We start from the raw sequence: 21264 nt of genomic DNA, 5'->3' as shown, positions 1-21264 counted from the left end.
CCCTACTTTGGATCTCTCTAATAGCTTAAAATCTTTCTTCTATTGTGGTGCCCAAAACTGCACACAATATTCAAGGTGAGGCCGCCCCAGTGCAGAGCAGAGCAGGACAATCCCCTCCCTTGACCGGCTGGCGATGCTTTGCCTGATGCCCCCCAGGACACAGTTGGCCCTCCTGGCTGCCAGGGCACTGCTGACTCATGTTCAACTTGCTGTTGACTAGGACCCCAAGGTTCCTTTCTGTGGCAGTGCTTCCCAGCATCTCATTCCCCAGTCTGTACATACACCTGGACTTCCCCTTTCCCAGGGCAGAATTCAACACTTTCCTTCAACTGAACCTCATACTGTTGGGGATTGCCAAGCCCTTTAATTTTTTGAGGCACCTCTGCAGGCCCTCTCTGCCTTCAAGGGAGTCGACAGCTCCTCCCAGTTTTGTGTCATCTGTAAACTTGCTTAGTATCCCTTCCAATCCTGTGTGCAAGTCATTTAGGAAGATGTTAAAGAGCACAGGACCCACAGATGGAGCCCTGGGAAACCCCACTAGTGACAGGTCACCAGTTTGATGTCACCCCATTCACTATTGTCCTCTGTGCTTGACCTGTCCAATTGCTCAGCCATCACATGATGTGTGACAAATTTAGTATGAAAAGCAAGCCTTTCAGTGAATGAGACACTTGTGGAACCAATAAAATATTAATGTTAATTCTATGAGGCCAAATTATATTTTTGGCAGTGAATTTGTATTGAGAACAATGTAAATGACCATTTTAAGATGTGCATACCTACATCTCATGTTACTATTTTCTCTATATGTATGACTACTATTAAAAGACAACATCGTGTATTATTCATTTCAAAAATAGCTTTTTCTGAAATCTAGTTTAAAAATTACTTATCTATTAGCTTTAATTGTACTAAAGATAGTGCATCATACTACAGGTCATTTAACTTGGTTGGTACTTATGACATGTGTCTTAAAACAGAATCAGTTAATTGTAACCTAAGAAATAACCCATTCATTTTACCAACAGCTTATTGGTTTCATGTATCATTGTTCAGGCTTTCATTTTTTATTTCATTTGCTGTTAATATTAACTGCTGTGTTCCTATTATAGTTTCCCCAATGAAGGATACCTAACTTCAAGATAAATGCAGGACAAGGTAGTTTCAAAATAAATACAGCATAACAGATTAGATTATAATTTTTTTTATTGCCTATTGCTCCTTAAGCAACCATACCATTGTTTTTACTGAAAAGATTTTTTTCCTCTGCTTCCAGTTCCAAATAAAATATTCATATATTGCTATTAATTTCAGATTAAATCCTTTGGCTAAAGTTTGGGATGAATATTTTGAAAATACTAAAAATTGTGTGGTTACTTAGATAGTGTTTCCTAGAAGTGTTTAAATCAATCATATTTTCCCTAAGCACATGCTTTTATTTTCATCAGGTCTTATGTTTTCTAGAAAGCCATATAACTGCAAAGATAAAAAATTACACTTTATGTAGTGGAAAAAAAGAGGTCAGTATTAATGAAGTCTGAAAACCATGTATGCAAAGGTTGACAGTGGAAGATCAGAGGTGGCAGAAGAGAACTCTAGAATCCCTGATCTCTGCTACCAGTTAAAGACCTGAAGTGCAGAATTAGACAGTAGGTTGTGGTTATCCTGGCACCAAGTTACAGAGAAACATTAAGGTTCTTCTCAAAAAGTAAAAATTAAGGAAGAATTTAACTTCTGTGAATCAAATAGTAGTTTGTGATGTGAAAGCATTAACTGAAATACTGAAGGGTTTCTGAATACATATAATATGCAGCCTTTCTAGAGCACATATCTCATCCCCATGCAATCTGAACAAGAGAGATGGCTACAATAATGACAAATTAATATATAATTTGTAAAGAGTGTGATCATAAAAAAATAGATTTCTTTTCCTTTTTTTCTCAAGCTGGTGTATTTTTAATTAGAATCCATATTTATTATTTCACTATCTTAGTTTGTAAGATATAAAAAGTATATACAAAAAAATTTGCAACTGATAATTTCATGGTTATATAATTTAGTCTATATCTATTTAGAATGCTTTATTAATTTGGTACAAAGTAACTTCTAAAAAAGTTAGTTCCTGCATTCAGGAGTTTCTCAATATCCAAAATTACTTTATTTTGTTGTTTGTGCTGATGTATCACTTACATCTATGCGTGCATACTTACATTTCTATATGAATATTGTTTACATACCTTGGAGCTACATATCCTGAGTTGTCATTTTGTCTCATAAAATAAGTAAAGTCATAGAGTTTTTTCATGCTTTGTTTGTATGAAAATAAAATCTTGATTCAATTTGATTCAGCTTAAATTGGAGAATTAGGGTAAAAGCAATCAAATTGTTGTTGTTTCAGGTTTTGTGGATTGTAAATATTTCAAAAGACAGATGCACCAGCTCCTCAATGCTAAAGGCAAATTAATATGAGTACTGGGGAGCAATAATATACCAAGAAAACTGCTGTGACATGAGGAGCCTCCTCTAGAAAATCCTGGACAAGGAAAAAAATGAGAACAATCTATATTCAGAAACTTGATGTTCTTTGAGGTCAGTTTACTTACCCCTTCACTAGCATTATCCCCTGTGCTGGCCAGCATTTCTTGAAGGGCTCTGACAGATAGGGACTGTTCAAGGACGAAATTACAGACGCAAAGGTCCGGAGGGACATACTGTAAAAATAAAACAGTGCAAGAATAGATCAGCAGAGCAGGTGAAACAGGATGAAAAGTGTGTTTGAACACATGTGTATTTTAATTTTTAAATCCATACTTAATGTTTACCCATTTAGTTTTCAGACACATGCTATTTGCCTGTATGAAAACAATACAAATCTTCATAACTTGACAACACAGCAATCCAATTTTTCCTTGAGCAGTACTCTTCACAATAAAGTGAAACATCTTCAGGTTCATAAGCAAAAACTCTTTCTCTACATATTATTGCTTTCCCGTCTTTCAGAATTCCACCCTAAACATTGTATTTGTCCTCTAACACCACTGACAAAACAGAGGAGAAGGTATATGATCTTATTTGATGTATAAGGTTGATAGAACATATTTCTAGTAGTAATAAGATGGCTAAGATTCAGAATCTTGTGACATAATAATATTTTAGGAGATCTCAATTGTTGAATCTATATATTGTCTGGTTTTGAAACATGAGAAGTACATTCACTTCAGAAGCAGCAGACTATTTTTTTTCCCAATTTCTTGCCACTGATATGTCCAAGGAAGGAGGTGTCCAAGAAAAAAAACAGAAAGGGTATATAAATCTTTGGCAGAAAAGCACGAAGAAGACAGATCCAGACTCTATGCAGTGGTACCCAGTAAAAGGACAAGAGTAAGCTGACTCTAAGTGAAATACAGGAAATTTTTGTCAACATGACAAAAAACCCCTTTTTTTACTGTGAGCATGGTAAACAGTAGGACAGGTTGTCCAGAAAGGTTGTGGAGTCTCCATCCTTGGAGATATTCAAACTCTGACTTGACAGTGTCTTAAGCAGTCTGTTCTGTCTGAATGTACTCTGAGCAGAGGGTTGGGACTTGATAATCTCCACAGGTCCCTTCTAACCTTAATGATTCAGTATTCTGTGACTGGCGATACAGATCATGGCAATGAATGAGCTTTAAAGTGGATATGCACTTATTTTCTTTTTTAAAACAGTGTGACAAGAGAATAAAATTCTTGATAATGCTGAATTTTAAGGTGGTGAAAGGATACAATTAAGTGATTTTTAAACTTGCTGAAGTGTTTACTTAGCAAGCTAATCAAGTACAGTCCCAGAATTCCCATACTTTGATCTCTACTTTAGACCCTAATCATATTTTTTGGTGTTTTCAAACAGCAATACTTCTAGGCCAAAGATGTGACACTGAAAATGCATACAATAGAGATATATTTATATAATTTTAACACATCACAAGCAAAGTGAACTCTTGCAGGTTTTTTACACAACTAAATAATTTTAAGTAGTAAGTAGTTAATAATTTCATTAACTGCAACCAGAAAAATTTAAACTGTAATCCTTGTCATCACTCATCTTCACTATGGGGTACTATATTTTTAGCATTCATTTATTACATCTGTGTACATATAGACACACATACATGCACACAGATTGTAGCTGAAGTTTTACTCTTTAATAAATTACATTCAAGGCCTCCAATATAACCAGACACAGAAAGATAATGTCATTTCTCAGTGATGAATAACAAACAAAATTGGCTTAGAATTTGTGTCTCATATTTGTTACAAAAGTCTGGTAAGACTCATTTAGAACATTTAATTACTACAAAAAATAAAAAAATCTGTATAGCGTTAAGTAGTCTCAACTCGCCAGTGAACCAGACAGGTAAACAAAACCTCTGAGTAATACTTCACCCATTACTTTACTGCCTTGAAATGCACATAGCAGGCAAACAAGTCACGTAATTAGTGAAAAAAACCACAAAACACAACAACAAAAACCAAACCAAACAAACAAAAAACCAGATCTTTTTCTGTTGTCATCTTATTGCAGCTTTCAGGTTATGCAGCATCCATTTCATTAAGACATTTTGAGTATCTATTAAACTGCAGTGTCCTTGAAGCACATTTGACTTTTGAAAAAACAAACCCCGCAATGTTTATAAAGACTTTCTATTTTTAAGATGGAACTTAAATTCAGAAACTAACCTGGAATTTTATCTGGGAAAATATAACATAGCTGGATATGCAGTTTTAATCAGTATCAGGCAATCTCTGACATTTAATCCCACTCCAAATTGAACATGGTATAATCAATGCAATCAAACACCTACCAACTGAACAAAAGAACTCCCATCTGTTTCACTGGTGCCTGGTCTTGTGCCACATGGACAGCATTTTGATTTGGAAATTGTTGCAGCCCTTACTTTATTGCTGTATTAGCTAAAGACACACTCTAAACCATTTTACTCCTAGTCACAGTTTGTATAAAATTTATGTCTTAGGATAACACAATTAATTTTTCACTTCCTATTCTTCTTCATAGCCTATGTAACATTATGCTTTTTTAAAGAATACTGACAGTGAGAACTACAAAATTAATGATTTTCTACCCATGATTTAGAGTAGCTAATCCCTCTTTCAAATTTGCTGTGTTGCATAATAAGGTAACACATACATGCTGTCATATACTCCATTTCTGCAGTTGAATGACAACAAATTCTTTTTTAAAATTCCATTGACCTGAGAAATATCAGTGAAAGGTAATTTATGTGGATGGTACATGACCTAAGTAGCAACTGACCTCCTTAATTAATCTAGATTGCATCCTTTAAAAAAAGCAATTACCTATTGAATTTGTCAAGGTTCATTAATTTTCTCTTCTTTTTGCAAATGATACTGTTTCATATGTTTGATGTTCAACAAACCCTCTGTGGCAGACCATTGTACATTCTTAATAATTACACACCTAGAAATGGTTTCATAAAACCTTGACCATCTGCTAATCTACGCTTTTTCCCCTCACTTTGAGCAAGGTTGTATAGTAATGGAATCCCTCCTGCAAAAAAAGGAAAGTGCTAATAAGGGATATTCAGTGGAAAAAGAATACTTAGAGGGCAGAGCTACAGTTAGAAGATGGGAAAATATTAATGTCAGGAATCTTTAGGCTAAAATGAAAAAAACAAAATCTGTTCAGGTACTAAGACAAAGTTTTAAAAATCGACTTTAAAGCAGGAATAGACATATGTATTTATGTCTACATAAATACTTCTGGCTACAGAAAGTTGTAGTTAGCATACAGAAGTAAGACAAAATAATTTTCAAGAACCAACAGTAAAGGAAAATATTCAGGTGGAGAATAAAGCATTTTATTTCACAGGTATTTAATGATATGCTGAGCAAGTTTTACTGTAAGTGAATTTGTAGTGAAGAATAAGTAGACTGATAAGAAATATCATAAAAGAAAGCAGGAATTTGGAATAAATAGTTTTCCAAAATCAATGAGAATATTTGGTAGTTTTTCATCACACCTCTGTGCAGTCTTGTCCATACACACAGGAAGATAAACAAAAAGACAAATGTTATGTAGGAAACCTACACAATTATTCAAAGCTAATCTGAAGAAACAATTGACAGTTCCACCCTGGCAGCTGCTCTTTTAGAAGAAAATATTTATTTCTGGGGTTATGCTCAAACAGGTCTATCATGTAGTTAACATTTTTCTATCAACACACTTATAACACTGAATATATCTAATTGTCCTGAATTCAGTCCTCTAGTTTCTTTCAGGCACTATCATAACATTAAATTCTTTCAGTTGATATGCTCACTAACCAAATCTTTCCCCACAGCTTCTGGTCTGCAGTGTAAAAAGCCACAGAAACATAAATTTGCATCTCTTACCAAGATTCTTTTTATTATACTGCTAAAAACATGCTAGATCCCTTCAGCACATAAACACAGGGAACTTACAACTATCATCCACCTGTAAAGTGGATGAGAATAGTTTCCCATTTTGTAAGCATATTTACACACTCAGTCATTAGACTTTGGCAGCCCAAAATGTACCTCTACTTTCTATTAATGTATAAGAGTGCTGATCTTTCTGTGTGTGCCATCATCAATTCCCAGTTCTGCAAAGTTTTTATCATCTGGAAAAATTGCATATATCAATGCTGTCTTAATTGTCAACAATATCCAACAACTTAGCAACAAGAGCAGAACCCTGTAGGATCTTATTCAGAACACATCTATTTAATAACAATTTTTTAGTCCACTGGATGTGTACCATTTTGGTTTTCTTTCTAATTTCTTAAATTGTGTCCAAATGTAAATGAAAGTAAGTATCATTGCTAAGGGCTGTTGATAAGTATCGTACTCTCTAATCATCCATCTCCATCAACCTTCAACACTTCTTATTTTTCAAACAGATGTATCTACATGCCTTTTCCCAAAATTCTTCCTGTTCTCAGTCAAGACCAGCAGTTCAGAAAGCTCCTTGTTAAGCTTTTTTTAAAGCAGTTACATAAAAGTTTTCTGAATCTCTTATCAAACTTCAGAAGCTTCTGTAGTATTATCTGCTACTAAGACACTTACAAAAAGTAAAGCAGATCTATGGCACTCTCCAGTAAGACACACCATTCCTCCTTCTCTCTTAATAAGAGAAGCAACATACTGTCTTACAGATTGAGGTGGTCATCACCACTAATAGATAGATAACACTGCAATTGAGTTGTCAATTAATAAAAAGTTCCCAATCACTGTTGAAGATTTTAGGACAATAATCAAACATACATATGTGAAAAATAACTGATTTTACTCAAGCATATGCAAAGATTACTGGTGATTTGTAAAGTATATGAGAGAGAAATTATCTGAATGGATTCTTGGAATGCAAAAGAAAAAAGTAAATTTAAAAGCTGCATAATTTTTCACCTTAGAGATGAACAAGAGACTCTCATACTGCATAAATAAACACTGTGGTTATAACATGGTCATAATATCCAGACTAAAAGTAAGACCATATAGCAGCATTTCCAGAAAAAAAGATACAAAAACGTCCACTAAAAATCCAGAAGGAAAAATAAATTATCAGAAAGAAGAGAAAAGAAATAAAGACAATTCAAGAAAAATAAAAAGATGCAGAGAGAACAAAAGAGAAGGAGGAGGTCCTCCTCTGTTTGATTTATCCGTAATATTCTGCTCTTAGTTAAAGAATAGCAGCTTTTGACTGTTCACAGGTGTGCCAAAAAGTATATATGGAACCTCTAAGAAATCTCATGTTGAAGTCACAAAAGAAAAGCATACATACGGTGCATCTAGCACCACACACAAGAAACCATAATTAAATGTGTTTGTGGATAAGTAGGTTAATATTCACTGATCAGTTACACCACTTGAGAGTATCAGCTTCTTACTTTAGCTTCTGATGTTGGTTCCAAAAAGCACAGGCGATTCCCAAGTCCCTCAGCTGCCAAGCAAAACTTCCTTTGTTCTTTGTGAATACTGGCAACACACTGAAGTACTACTTCGTCATCCTGTCAGAATACAAAGTATAAGAGAAAAAAAAGTAAATATTTGGAAGTTACATACAGACAATAAAGCTAACAAATTCTGTAACATGGAGTCCATTGAAAATTAACACATTACACTCCTATAACTGATATCATGTACATACACAGAGATTCTTTTGAAGTATATGTAAACAGATGTTCCTTATAGATATATGTTCAAGACTATATGAAAATGACAAAGACTACACATACTGTCTCCAAGGCTTTTTCAAGTGTTGTGTCCTTCTCTTGCTTTATATGCATAAAACAAACCATAAGTATACTGTTACTCAGTTTTGTTGAGAAAACTATGTTTAACGCTTACAGTTAAAAAATTTTCCTGTCATTTTGCAAACAAAAACTAACAGAAACTAAACAGAACAAAACCAGAAACTAAATATAAACATAAACAAATATAAACTAAATATAAATAAATTATTATTTTAGTGCATCAACGCATTTAAGCTATCAATACAATTCCTCTGTTAAAGTCTCATGTAAAAAAGTACTCAGAAACCTCTGAGTACAACCAAAGAGGCATTTTTCAAGTAATAATTCAAATAAGTCAAAAGAATGTGGTCCTCAAAAGACATATTCCAGAAACAAGTGACATGAAATAGCCCTATTGCTTAGTTGTCCTAAGTATTCTAGAAGCTCTTTTACAAATTGTTTGCATGGTACAATGCCAAGCACACAAGTAGTTATAAAGTGCCAAGTACTTTTTCACCCCTTAATATCTGACACTAAATCTGATATAAGCAAGCCGAAACAGATTGCTTTTAGTGTTTGACTGTGTCAAAGGTATATACAGAATTTAAAAAATAATATTTTCCAAAACTTGTCCACTGACTAAGAAAAAGACCACTTGCAGACTAGCATGTAGGAACACTTATTCTTATACAGGCATGTATCTGTTCACCAAAAGACACTACCTTAGAAGTTTCTCAGGGGGTGGAAGCTGGTAAAACAAAAGCGATATGATATGTCTGTGCCCCCTCCGGTTATAGTGTTATACCGGTGTCAATTATTATTATCAAAGCAGATACATAAGAGCCGCCTGTACTGAAGTCTGAGATCACTTGAATAATTATGTTCTAAAAGCAGCATTGCTATTTGCAGTCCCCTTATGAAACTGCAATACTATGACAGTAGCACAGCATTGGGCACTTGAAATAAAAGCTGGGAGTGACAAAGTCATTTTCACTAAAGGAACTAAGTGACACACCCTTTAACTGGAAATTCCAAGGCACGTTTCTCATTTGTGTGATTTTGCAAGTGTGTTCTTTTAGGTGACCCTTCACTGCTTACTTACTATTACTAAAATGAACAACTATTATAATTGAGATTAATCAACAGTTACAGACAGTATTTTTCTTACCTAGCTTTCTATAGCAATCAATACCATTTTTAACAGTACAGAATAGGAATCCAAGAAACTTTGGCAAACAATCTTATGATATTTAGTCAAGTAGAAGGTAGACAGAATTAGATAATTAATGCTTAGAAAATTAATTTTCTTCTCCCTTGCTGCTTCTACTTTTATTTCTCTAAAATGCTCTCAGAAATTTTCAGCTTTCAAGTTCATTAGTAAAAATGTTTTAATGTTTTTTAATCTTCAGAGTAATAAGTTGCAAAATATTAACAATACAATTAAGTACCCATTACTACATCCCTCTGTTCATGAATTTTTAAATATTTACATCAGTATCATATCTATTTGGTGGAAAAAATCAGATCATATGTAAGATAAAAATAAAGATATTTAAAATATTTTTCATCATCTGCTTCCTGTATCAATTTTTGAAAATACATATTTCAGAGATTAAAAAATAATAAAATACTAAAACATGAAATTACAAACACTGAGATTTAGGATAAAATTAAGATATGTCACTTAAATTGCACTTACCAGCAGATTACATTAAATTACTTCTATATAGCTCAAATTGTATTTATTCTCTCTACTACATTAAAGAATTCATCATTCCACAGAGACATTTACATAATCTCTATTGTAATCATAGTTTTCTAAAATATAAAATAATGCCTTCAGACTTTTTACAAGGGTATGTAGAGATAGTACAAGGGGCAACAGCTTCAAACTGAAAGAAGGAAGGTTTAGATTAGATATACAGCGGAACTGGTTTCCCAGGGGAACTATGGACGCCCCATCCTTGGAAGTGTTCAAGGTCAGGTTGGATGGTGCCCTGAGAGATCTATATATTTGCTACATAGGACGAAAAACTTCTTCAGCAGAGCTTCTAAAAAGTGGCAATAATAGTGTATTTCAGAATGTTTTGCAGCAGAATTTTAAACAGTGTATCATTCAGGTGCAAATGGACTGAGCATAAAGAATTAGTGGAATCTATGCAATCTGCAAATAAGACAATTACTCATTGTTAAGATGACTCAGTATTTTAGTGTTTTTACTGAAGAAAGATCATTCCACCTGAGGTCTGAAATCGTTTTTCTGGCCTGTAGTTTCCAATAGAAATGAGTTTTATGGAGTTAATATGCTATCATGAAAATGCAGATCATGTCTCAGAAGTATCCTGTTTTCCTGAGTCTTGTCTCACACAAAATCAGGTATTCTAAAATTCTTTTTTTCTGGTAAATTAATTTTCTTCTTCCCTTAGTTTTTAAACACACACAGTTCCAGAGTCAATTAACCTTGACCATCACTTCTCTTATATAGAATTACATCTGTTTACTTGAATATACCTTGAATATGCATGATCACTGGGATGTTGCGACTTATACAATGAGCAGTGATGAATTGTTAGTTGTTATACGCAGTCAATTGTCAAAGAAAACCAAAAGCAAAATAAAAGAAAACAAAACCTACATAACTTCCTTGAGATCTAGTTTGTCAACCAGCAATCCAACAAATTTCAGTGTTTTTAATTTAGTAAGTGCTTAAAATGTCATTTTTCTCATCTAGCAGCTCTGACATTTCTGTGCTCAGGAATTTAATTTGTTCTAGTCCATTTAGTTTTGGTAGGAGGTTTTTGGTTGGTTGATTGGTTGGGCTTTGTGGCTTTTTGGTTGGTTGGGTTAGGGTTCCTTACATATTCCATAATTAAGAATTGTAGTGATTTATACAATACTCATAATTTTGTATAGAGGTTGTGTTCAACAATAGACACACTTCAAAATATTTTATATTACGAAGCATAGAGCCATCAATACACTAACTATATACATGAAAATTTACATAAAACTATATGGAAAATGACACACTAGATTTAGTTTGTTACCTACTGATTCAACATCTATCTAACCTCTACATAGTCTATTATATTCAATTATATTCAGTACTAAAAATAAACTAATAGAACTGATATGACACGACACTGAAACCAATCAGTCCTAGACGATTAATCAGCTTTGTTATTATACCTGTAGACTACAAGAAGAAGCAGTTTTCTCAGAAAAGCATACATATTTTGTCTATAATTTTCTCACAGCTGCAATAAACATTCAAATAGCTCCTTGCACGTGAATGACTAACTTAAACGCAAAGTGATGTGGAATTGTTTTGAAAATACATTCTTCTGTAAAAATATGAAAGTTTTATTTGATAATATATCATTTCCATCAAGAAAAACATATTACTTTAAAAAAAACCAACACATATCTATCAAACAAAGAAACTCAGAATTCCTAGGTTTTCATAGTAAAACAAGCAAGCATATTAAGTTCATGCTCTTTACAGGCCTGATTACTATCAGACTAACATGTGCTGATTATAGATCAGTGTTGCAAAGAAATGCACAAAGTAAAAATCCACAGCTGCCTTCACTCTTTGATAGACAACATCCTACTCACATATTTTACTATATCACAAAACACAGGATGTAAACAAACAATATCTTGATCAGTGTTTGAACATTAGCTACAAACTGATTCTCTACAGGACTGAATTTCTTTCAAGTTTTCTGGAATAATCTCAGAAAACAGGTAAAGTTTAGCATAAATTGCCATCTACATTGGCTGCATTTTTCTTTACAAAATAAAGAAAAATAGACAGAGTTGACAATGCTCTAATCAAAGATGGATTTGGTAAATATTTTCATGCCCACCACTTAGTTTCACAAGGGGAATGGTCTCATTGAAATGGCTGGTCTCACTCCACACAGTTCTATTTTTTTGCAGAATTTTGTCCAAAAGGCGCAGCTTCAGTGCACTGCTAACGTCACAAAATATTTTCAGTTATTTCTAAAAACAAGTACAGGAAACATTGTTTTGGCACATTTAAAAAACAGTCTAACAGTCTTTCAGTTAAGAAATAGAAGAGTTTTTCTACTTGCAAGCTGGAGCTTGAATAGTGTTGCCCTAGGATATGGAACCGGATTTTCTTCTTCTGAAGGGAAAAAAAAAATTTCTCCTTAATCTGACCCCATTACAAGCATTTGAAAAAGTGGGGAGGAGGGCATCACAATAGATGAACACACAAATCCTTGCTAGAATTTTACATTTACTAAAGTTTGGCAACTTAGTTTTGCAAAGATCTTGACTTCAGAGTACAGAAGTGGACTTCTTATGCTGCTTATGATTTCTTCTCAGTTATCCAGGATTCAAGGTGGATGAGCACCATTATTTTCAGGTCAAGAAATTTTCAGATGCAAACACAGTTTTTAAATATGAAGGGAATATACCTTCCTTCCATCCTCCTTCTGCCCAGCCTCCAGCCTTCTCTTGAATTCACGTGAAATTGTAATTTGTAACCTCCTTTGATCTGCAGTGATACAACTCAGCTACAGGAAAATCAAATTCTTGTTTTTGTTTTCAGCCTGGTTCCTACAAGTTCCATTTCATATAACCAAGTTCCTGCATCACAACAGTCAGAGAAGATTGTAGTCCATCCTCATCATGTCACACATTTTTCCAGCCTGAAAAGTCCAAGCTTCCAAATAAGTGGTTCATCATCTGATTGTTAACCTGATTCTTATCTGACTTTTTCCTCAGCATTTTCCAGTTGTAATGGTTTCTTTTTAAAATGAGGTAAGCACAATTCCACATACTGTTGAAAGTATGGAAAAAATTACATGCTTATGGAATAGCAAAAAGACATTCTCTCTTCTTTATTATGCTTTTAGTAATTTCTAATATTTGATTTCCTCTTTTGGCCATTAATGAGTATTAAGCTGATTTTTTCATTGAACTATTGTAATACCAGGATCTTACTTCTCAATTCTGAGCCAATTATTTTAAGCATAAAGCTGGATTGCTAATTTTTTCCTCCTGCTTATAAATTCACATTTAGCATGAATTTCAACTGTAACTTAATTTCCAAAAGCCCTTCCAAAAACCTAGGATGGTTCACAGCTTGATTATATCCTTGCTGCCCCAAATAATTTCCTACCATGACTGCTCTACCTACTTATTTCTTTTCCCAGTTCCTCTCTCTCTTCCCGTTCCCTGGTGAACATGATCAAACAAACTGATCAGTATTCATCTTTGGACACCTCAAAACCCAGCTGAACAATACCGTAAGCAACCTGCTCCAGAGATTACTTACAATCTCATTATGTTCAGTTAAATAAATAAATAAGCAAATGAACAAATTAAACCATTTAACTAATTAGGGCCATAATAAACAGTTTTTAAACACGTTATCAGAGTTTGCCGCCAAATGAAAGGGAATATGTTTCCCATGTATAACAGACAGAACTAGGAACATAAATCTTGAACTGCAGCAAGACTGAGGCTGGGTATTGGGAAAAATATTTCCTTCTCCTTCCCTAATGGTAAGGATAGCAAGGTGCTAAAATTGGGTAGATTGTAATATCTGTTATCACCACAGGTCTTTAAAAACAGTTTATGCTGGCATCTGTGGGTATGTTGTTTCATGGCTATGGTCAGTCTTTCTCTAGGTAAGGAAATACATGCACCCTGAAGTCTCCTGAAGACCTCATTTTTCAAGATACCATAATTGTTAAGTAATCTTTCATAGTTACTGAATGCTAGGACTTGATTTATAATCTGCAATGGACCATCAGCTAGGTTGATCCTGATCCAAAAAGGTAATGTTGCCCTCTGATTTCTAGATATATAAGCGTTCATCTCATCTCACAAGAAGCAATGAACAACCCAAAGGCACTAGAATAGGAAATATACTTTATTATGCAGTCTTCTCCATATCTTATTTGGATTATATTTTATTTATACTTTCCCCCCCCCATAATACTTGAGCACACAAGAAACAAGACACTAACTACTCTATTTCATCGTGGGTACTAATGTTCTCTATCCACCGATATTTGACAATTGCCTTATAAGTGAAATTACAATAAATATTCTCAAAAAGATTTCCTTATCTCATAATTAGCTTCTCTACCAAATGTGCCATCTGTCAGGATGATAATGAAACAGTAATCCCACTAATTTTATACAGTGAAGTTCCAGAGAACAAGAAACCTGGCTTTATTTACTGTATTATAAAATGTGCATATAGAATGAAAGTTTTGACTTTTAAACTTTGTGTACACTAATATTTTAATATCTTGATTATAAAACTCCTTTTTTCTTTCTTTCTTGTTTGTTAATCATAGGGTAGCTCTCCCAGCAAAACCTAGCTTTAATCTGTCAGTGACTTTTCTTTGAAGAGAAAAAACAAGACAAAGACTGGGAAAATAAACCAAAACAAATGTTCATTTAAACAAGTGAATGAAGCACAACAGCACAATTAAAGTAAACCCAACATACATTTTAAAACTGGGTGTTCATAGAGATATCCCATGTTGAAACATTTGCTGATAATTGAATTCTAATGCTCCCAGGTGCACGTAATTTTTTACTTACATTTTTGCAATTCTGTTTCTGATTATAGATCTACAGGGAAGAATATATAAATTTCATCCCGCACTTTTCACCTATACCAGAGGGCTATACAAAAAGGTATAACTGTGATTTAAAAAACAAAACAAAACAACAACAACAACAAAAGAAAGAAAAAAACATATTTTATTCCAAACGGATTTAGTATGATCCTAAAATGTTGGGAAACCAGAAATTGAGTCTCATTCTATTCTCATCTTTATGTTAAGGAGTACCACTCTGGTAGTCACACTCGCAGTACCTGTGCTGGGACTGAAGCTCCTTTGCAGCAGCTGGGTCCAGGGAGTTCCAGAGAACCAACGTTTGCCCTGCTTGACTCCCTACACACACCCCACACTCACACAGTCAGACCAGCTTTCCCTACTGGCTCCACCCCAGGTTTCCCGTGGCAGTCTCAGATGTCCAGATCCTCAGAATAATTTAATTGTGGTGCAATAACTAAATAACAAGACTGACAGCTAGAGCCTGTGCTTCCAAAGAGGGACCTCAAACAAAGGAACCTCCTGGGCTTTTATACAATCACAGTCCAAGTGCGGGAAAGTCTGGGGGTCTCGGCTCCTGCTGTCTCTGAGTGGGGTCCATGGCTGGGCCACAGATCCCTGTGCCCTTTGTTATGCAAAGGTTGGCAGGTCACAGCCTCTTGCCTCGGGCTCGGGTTCCTGCTCCTCAAAGCTCAACCTGCAGCTCCATTGCAGCTGCACACCCAGCTACCTGCACCAAATGTATTCCTAAACATTTAGTAGTGTAAATTATGTAGAACTCTTTAATCAGTAGAATTACAAATGCTAAAAATCAAGAGAGGAATCAGATTTTTTCTTTCAGAAAGCACACTACAAATTCACTTAAATAGGAAACAATTGGTTTTAAATTCTATTAGTTATGTCCATTAAAATTTTATAAAGCATTGAAGTCTTATTCTCAAAAAACACCCTGATGTATCATAGCCAGTTTTTACAAAAAAGGATGGTCATATAGCTTAGCAGACATAGTCAATATTCACCTGTGTCATGGGTAACACAACAGCTTTAATAAAACCTGTAGGTTAGGCCTTTGAACTTCTAATCAAGTGTTTTGTGGGAAGCAACTCTAAATCACCAGAGGATAGTGAAAAGATAGAACTGAGTAGTCAAAGTACTTTTTCACTTGATCTGACAGTATTTTTTTTGGGGGGGTAGAGTGATAAATCACTTGCTGTAGTCAAATTTCACACCTTCTGGTATTGGACTAACAATACAGAGAAACCCTTTTCACACATGTTCCTTTGTTTGCTACATTAAAGAATTAAAATGAAGAAAGGTGGCTCAAGTCAGGAAGCTGATGAAGCATACCTAGACCTCCTAAATACTAGTATAAAATTAAAGTGAGTTAACTATGTGTGTCTGTTGTATAAATGATCCACTAAAAAAAAGTCCATAATTTACCTAGTTTCCAACTTAATGGATACAGTCAATTATTCCCACTACTTCTCAAACAGGAGCTTTATACAACGCTACTTGAAAGGATTTCACTACTTCCCAATTTGAAAAGAACAAAACTTTCCAAACCTTTAAACTCAAATGTTATTATTGGGACTTATTACTTCAGTTATTATTACTGAAACACTCAGCAACTCAAGATTTAAAACTTTTTTCTCTTGTACATTGTGAAAAATTAATTTTCATAAAACTGATACCAGAAAAGAGTTCTGGTATTGCTTTTTTATTTCTGCTACTGCTTTTCTACTTCAGATGAAGGATGTGGAAAAATTCTGGCTGCTGAATTTATTATTTACCAAGGCAACACAGTTGCCTTGGTAACTATTTAACTAGTTAACTATTTAGACTTCCTAATTAATTAGTTCATAAAAATGAAAAGCTTCTTTGATTAAATTTTACTTGGGTTGTCTTGGGTTTGAGGCTGAGAAAAAGAAAATGTATTTGTTTGCCATCTAGCTTGAAAAATTGTTTGTTTAGGTTCCTGTATTACAAATAACAGTGTAATTTTCCTTTAATTAATAACAACAGTTTGTAATTGTGTATCACATGGCCATGCAGAAGTCAGATTCAGAGCAAAGCATGTAACTACATGAGAGATCTTACTGCATGGCCATGTCACTTTTCCTCTGTCAAATCACTAAGGTATAACTCAAAAAAAAAATCCTTGGGGGAAATTTCCAAAAGTCCTGCTGTATTTATCTAACTATTGATTTATTTATTGTGCTAAGGGCAATTCCATTCTTAATAAACAAAATAATTGTTCATTGTAACACTATGACTAATACTCACATACAGTATGCAGTATAGATTTGATTAATTGAAGTTTTGGATATTTTGGATTTTGTTTTTGTTGAAAGAGAATAGACTGTTTGCTAGAAAAAAAATTTTATTATAGTTACAAAACTAGTGTATGACAAGGATTTTTCATTTTGCCCACTCTTTGTCAGGTTAAAAAACAATTCTTTTGTTTTTTGGACTAGTCATGCAAAAAAAAAAAAAGAAACAGTAAACCAAGTAAAACCTCAAAAAAATGTTTTCAAGCCTCAAAAGACTCAAACCCAAAACATACACACAGAAACAAACAAACAAAAAATTACCACGCAAAATAACCTACTAAGCTTACACACTTGTAGTTACTACAAATGCAACCTGGTGGCGAGCTATTGTATGTCTTGACTGATGGTTCCACATTGATCAGCAGTCTCCAAAAATGACTACAGATGTCTCTGGGATCCTGAGATTCACCGAACACTGACTAGCTATTAGAAGCAGTTTTCCCTTACCAAGCACATGGGGAAACGTACATTACAGAAACAGTTATGTAAAGGAGCAGGAGCAGAACATCAGAATCTCCTCTTATTCATATTCTAAGAAGATGCATAGGGAAAGAAAGTGTGCTGTGTTTTCCAGGATGGGTTCTTTTGCATGTTCTTCTATCTCTCTTCTTCATCAGATCAAGATGATGACAAGTCATCCAGTTCCTAACAACTCAAGTCTCTCTTTTTAAGTTAATTCAAGTAATATGAACTTTAATCCTGTACTTCCTTAAAATTAGAAACAAACAGAACAAGGAGGCAATATGAGATACAATGTTCCATACTGAAGCTGTGTGAACATTTAAAAAGTTCTGAAATTTAGATAAATATTTTTTAATCTTATGTTTGGACATACTTATTTGTCCTAATTTAAATGCTTTCAGAGGTAACATTATATTTCCATGCACCTTCAAAGGCTGCATAACAGGTATTCACATTGCCATGTTCTATTCAGTATTTCCAGGTTTAAGAGTTTCAGTCATATTGCCTGGCAGCAGGAGAAAAAAACCCAAACTGCTCATCAAAGAATACATAAATCAAGAATATTAACAATGGAAAAAAATTAAAAGCGGCTGTAAAGCGCTAAGAAAAATATCAGGATTAATCCAATTATTACCTTTTTCGAAGAAAAACCCTACATTTCCATTCATTTGTACTGTTTTTTCTCTTACATGACAGCAAAGCAGATATTTCTTGTTTACAGAACTCCCAATTTTGTCTCACATCAGTTACGTTCTGTCATTCTGCCAAAAGGATATGAGTCTGCCGTATATCTTGAGAGCACTTTTTTCCCCTCACACTACACATTCACCTCCACTTGCAATATTGAAGATCAATTTTTTCAATAAATACTAAATTTACGTACTGCATAAAATACTATTAGAAACATTGTTTGCTAAAGTACACATCCAAGGACTAAAGCAAAGTTTAGTATCAGAGTAATCTTATGAGTCAAAAAAGGTTCATAAAAGATTCAAGTTATGTTTTTTATTTTTGTAATTAGAAACGTTTATACAGGTCTGCTGTAATTTGATAAAATTCACTTTACGACCTCCACCCAAAAGTCATACTGCACAAATATTTTGGTCACAAAACATAGACATCACAGTCATGCAACTGAATCAGGAAGAGGTCACATGAATATATCATCTTAGGCTTTCCTTTGCTTTAAATGTTTATAAACAAATCTTCTGGCAAGCAGTTTGTGTTAATTTCTTAAACAAAGGTGTTCTTAGACACATCATGTTGTAAATCACCACAAAACCCATGAACAAATGAAGTAAAGCAATATCCAGAGCAGATTTTAAATCACTGGTGGTGGTGGTGGATTCTAAGCAGACTTAGCTTTGCTTCCAATACTTGTTATTGGTTGTTTTTAGTGTCTTTTTGTAAATTAAAAGCCTTTATTTGCTTGGTAGTAACATACTGAGGCCTTTCTTCCCCCACTAAGCATACAGATTTCTCCCAATAATCATAACGAGTTCATTGCAAATGGATCCTTATGATGACAGCAGAGTTCTTTGATGGAAATTCACACAGCACCATCTGACAGTTCTCAGAAGATTTTAAAAATAGAGTTGGGGTTTCCGTTGTCAGTCTACTCCTTTACTCCTTCAACAGTGGTTGGACCAAAGCCTAACCGTAACTCTGGAACAAACTTCCAAACCTTATAGCGAAACATCAGCCAGGCACAACAAGCAAATATACAGCAATAAAGCAGTCAGCCCTTGTAACAAAAAAAAAAAAAAAAAAAAAAAAAAAGAAAACAAAAAACCTCCAGATGAAAAGTTGTTTCAGAAAGTTAAGAAGTTCAATATTAATCATTTTGCTTCTTTTTTTTCGATGCAACTTCCAGGCTGTATGCTTGTCATTGAAGCATTTGCATAGTTTGCTGTCCTTTGTATCACAGCTTTCCCCACCTCTCCCTTCATGCAGATGTTCGTGGAAATGAGATAGCACGAGATACTGACAACAAAGGAACATCCCCACCAAATACCAAGATCAAACCTAATATTTAAAAATATTTATCCATCATCTGTCATAAAAGCTGAGAATTAAATATTCTTTAAAAACCACTCCTTTGATTTCAAACTGTAATGCAGGAGAAAAAGAAGCCTTATTAATAGAGCTAGGGTGAACTACCCACGCAGATTGGCTTGGTGCAAATCAGGGGCAAATCAAATATGTCCTTTCCTATCAGGCAAAATCTTGTCTTGCTTTAAGAAAGGAAGTGACATTAAGTATATGCATTAATTAACAGCATAGCATGACTAAAAACCTCAAGATACATCCCATGCTGGTCAAGGAAGTGGAATTATCCAAGAAAGATGTATCCTGCATAAGCACCTTATCATTATTTACTGAATGGACTTGTTAGAGTAGGCATCAAGGAGAGCCATGGAAACAGTCAGAGTGTTGGCACAACTCTACTATCAAGAAAATCTGAGAGCTGGACTTTGTTCCTGGAGAAGAGAAGGCTCTGGGGAGACCTCAATGAAGCATTTCAATACTTAAAGGGGGCTTATTAGAAAGATGGAGAGAGGCTTTCTACCAGGGCTTGTAGTGATGGAATAAGAGACAATAGTTCTAAACTGAAAGAGCACAGATTCAGATTGGACACAAGAAAGAACTTTTTTAGAGTAAGCGTGATAAGACACCAGAACACGTTGTCCAGAGAAGTTGTGGATGCCGCATCATTGGAACAGCACTCTGAGCAACCTGATCCAGTGAAAAATGTCCCCGCCTGTGGCAGAGGGCTGGACTATATGATCTTTAAAGGTCCCTTCTGACCCAAACCGTTCTATGATTCTATGAATTGTAATGTCAGTATTGGCATGCTTTGCAACTCTCACATTCATGACCTATGGCATAATATTATATGATCAAATGAAGAAATTACTAGATGTATTAGGAAAAGAGAGTATTACACTTCATTTTAATGGAGCATCCTTTTGGGGAGAGAAATGAATGTAAGAAACATTGTGTGTATATTGCATAATTGCATATATTTTGTTTGTTTTACCTATTTCTTTTACATCTGGTGCAAATGATATACTGGCAGGCTAACCAGCTAGCAATAGAAAGATATAATATAGGACATCCACAGTGACAAATTTATTTTCATTTCAGAAATTAACTGGTAACTGAAGTTCACAAATCTAAGAGACCTTGGCATAATAAGCTCAACTTGCAATGTTTAACTTACAATTTTTTAGTGTTTGAAAGATGATCAAAAATATTAATGGAATAGCCAGTGTCTTGTCTCAATTACAGATGAGCCAATTTAAAAAACTTGACACCTGACAGCAAGACGGAATCCAAATAGAAGCTGTCAGCCTTTTGGAATCTTAGTGCATGACCAGTACCACATTAGTAAAGATGTCAACAGCAACAGACATTTAGATCATATCTATTTCAAAATGAGAATGGATGTGCACCATATATAGCATATTCTTTAAATCATGTATTCTGTATATGACTGTTCTCTCTAAACTATCAACTATAAATATTTCAGATATTTATTTAATATCACAGTTTGTTTAACACCTAAGATTTCCCTTTTGGATTAACAGT

General features: G+C 34.3%; 1 protein-coding gene across 1 annotated transcript in view; it reads right to left on the bottom strand.

Moving 5' to 3' along the window:
- Positions 1-21264, bottom strand: part of RYR3 (ryanodine receptor 3) — a 216287-nt gene that overhangs the window by 162249 nt on the left and 32774 nt on the right. The window contains 2 exon segments of the mRNA XM_050336554.1: positions 2604-2711; positions 7926-8045. Coding sequence (XP_050192511.1) covers positions 2604-2711; positions 7926-8045 — 228 coding nt within the window.

This window comes from Myiozetetes cayanensis, unplaced genomic scaffold (assembly GCF_022539395.1).
Source record: "Myiozetetes cayanensis isolate MyiCay16 unplaced genomic scaffold, myiCay2020 scf6-25, whole genome shotgun sequence".
Taxonomy (NCBI): Eukaryota; Metazoa; Chordata; class Aves; order Passeriformes; family Tyrannidae; genus Myiozetetes; species Myiozetetes cayanensis.
Note: the sequence above shows the minus strand (reverse complement) of the source record. Positions and strands in the feature narration are given on the sequence as shown.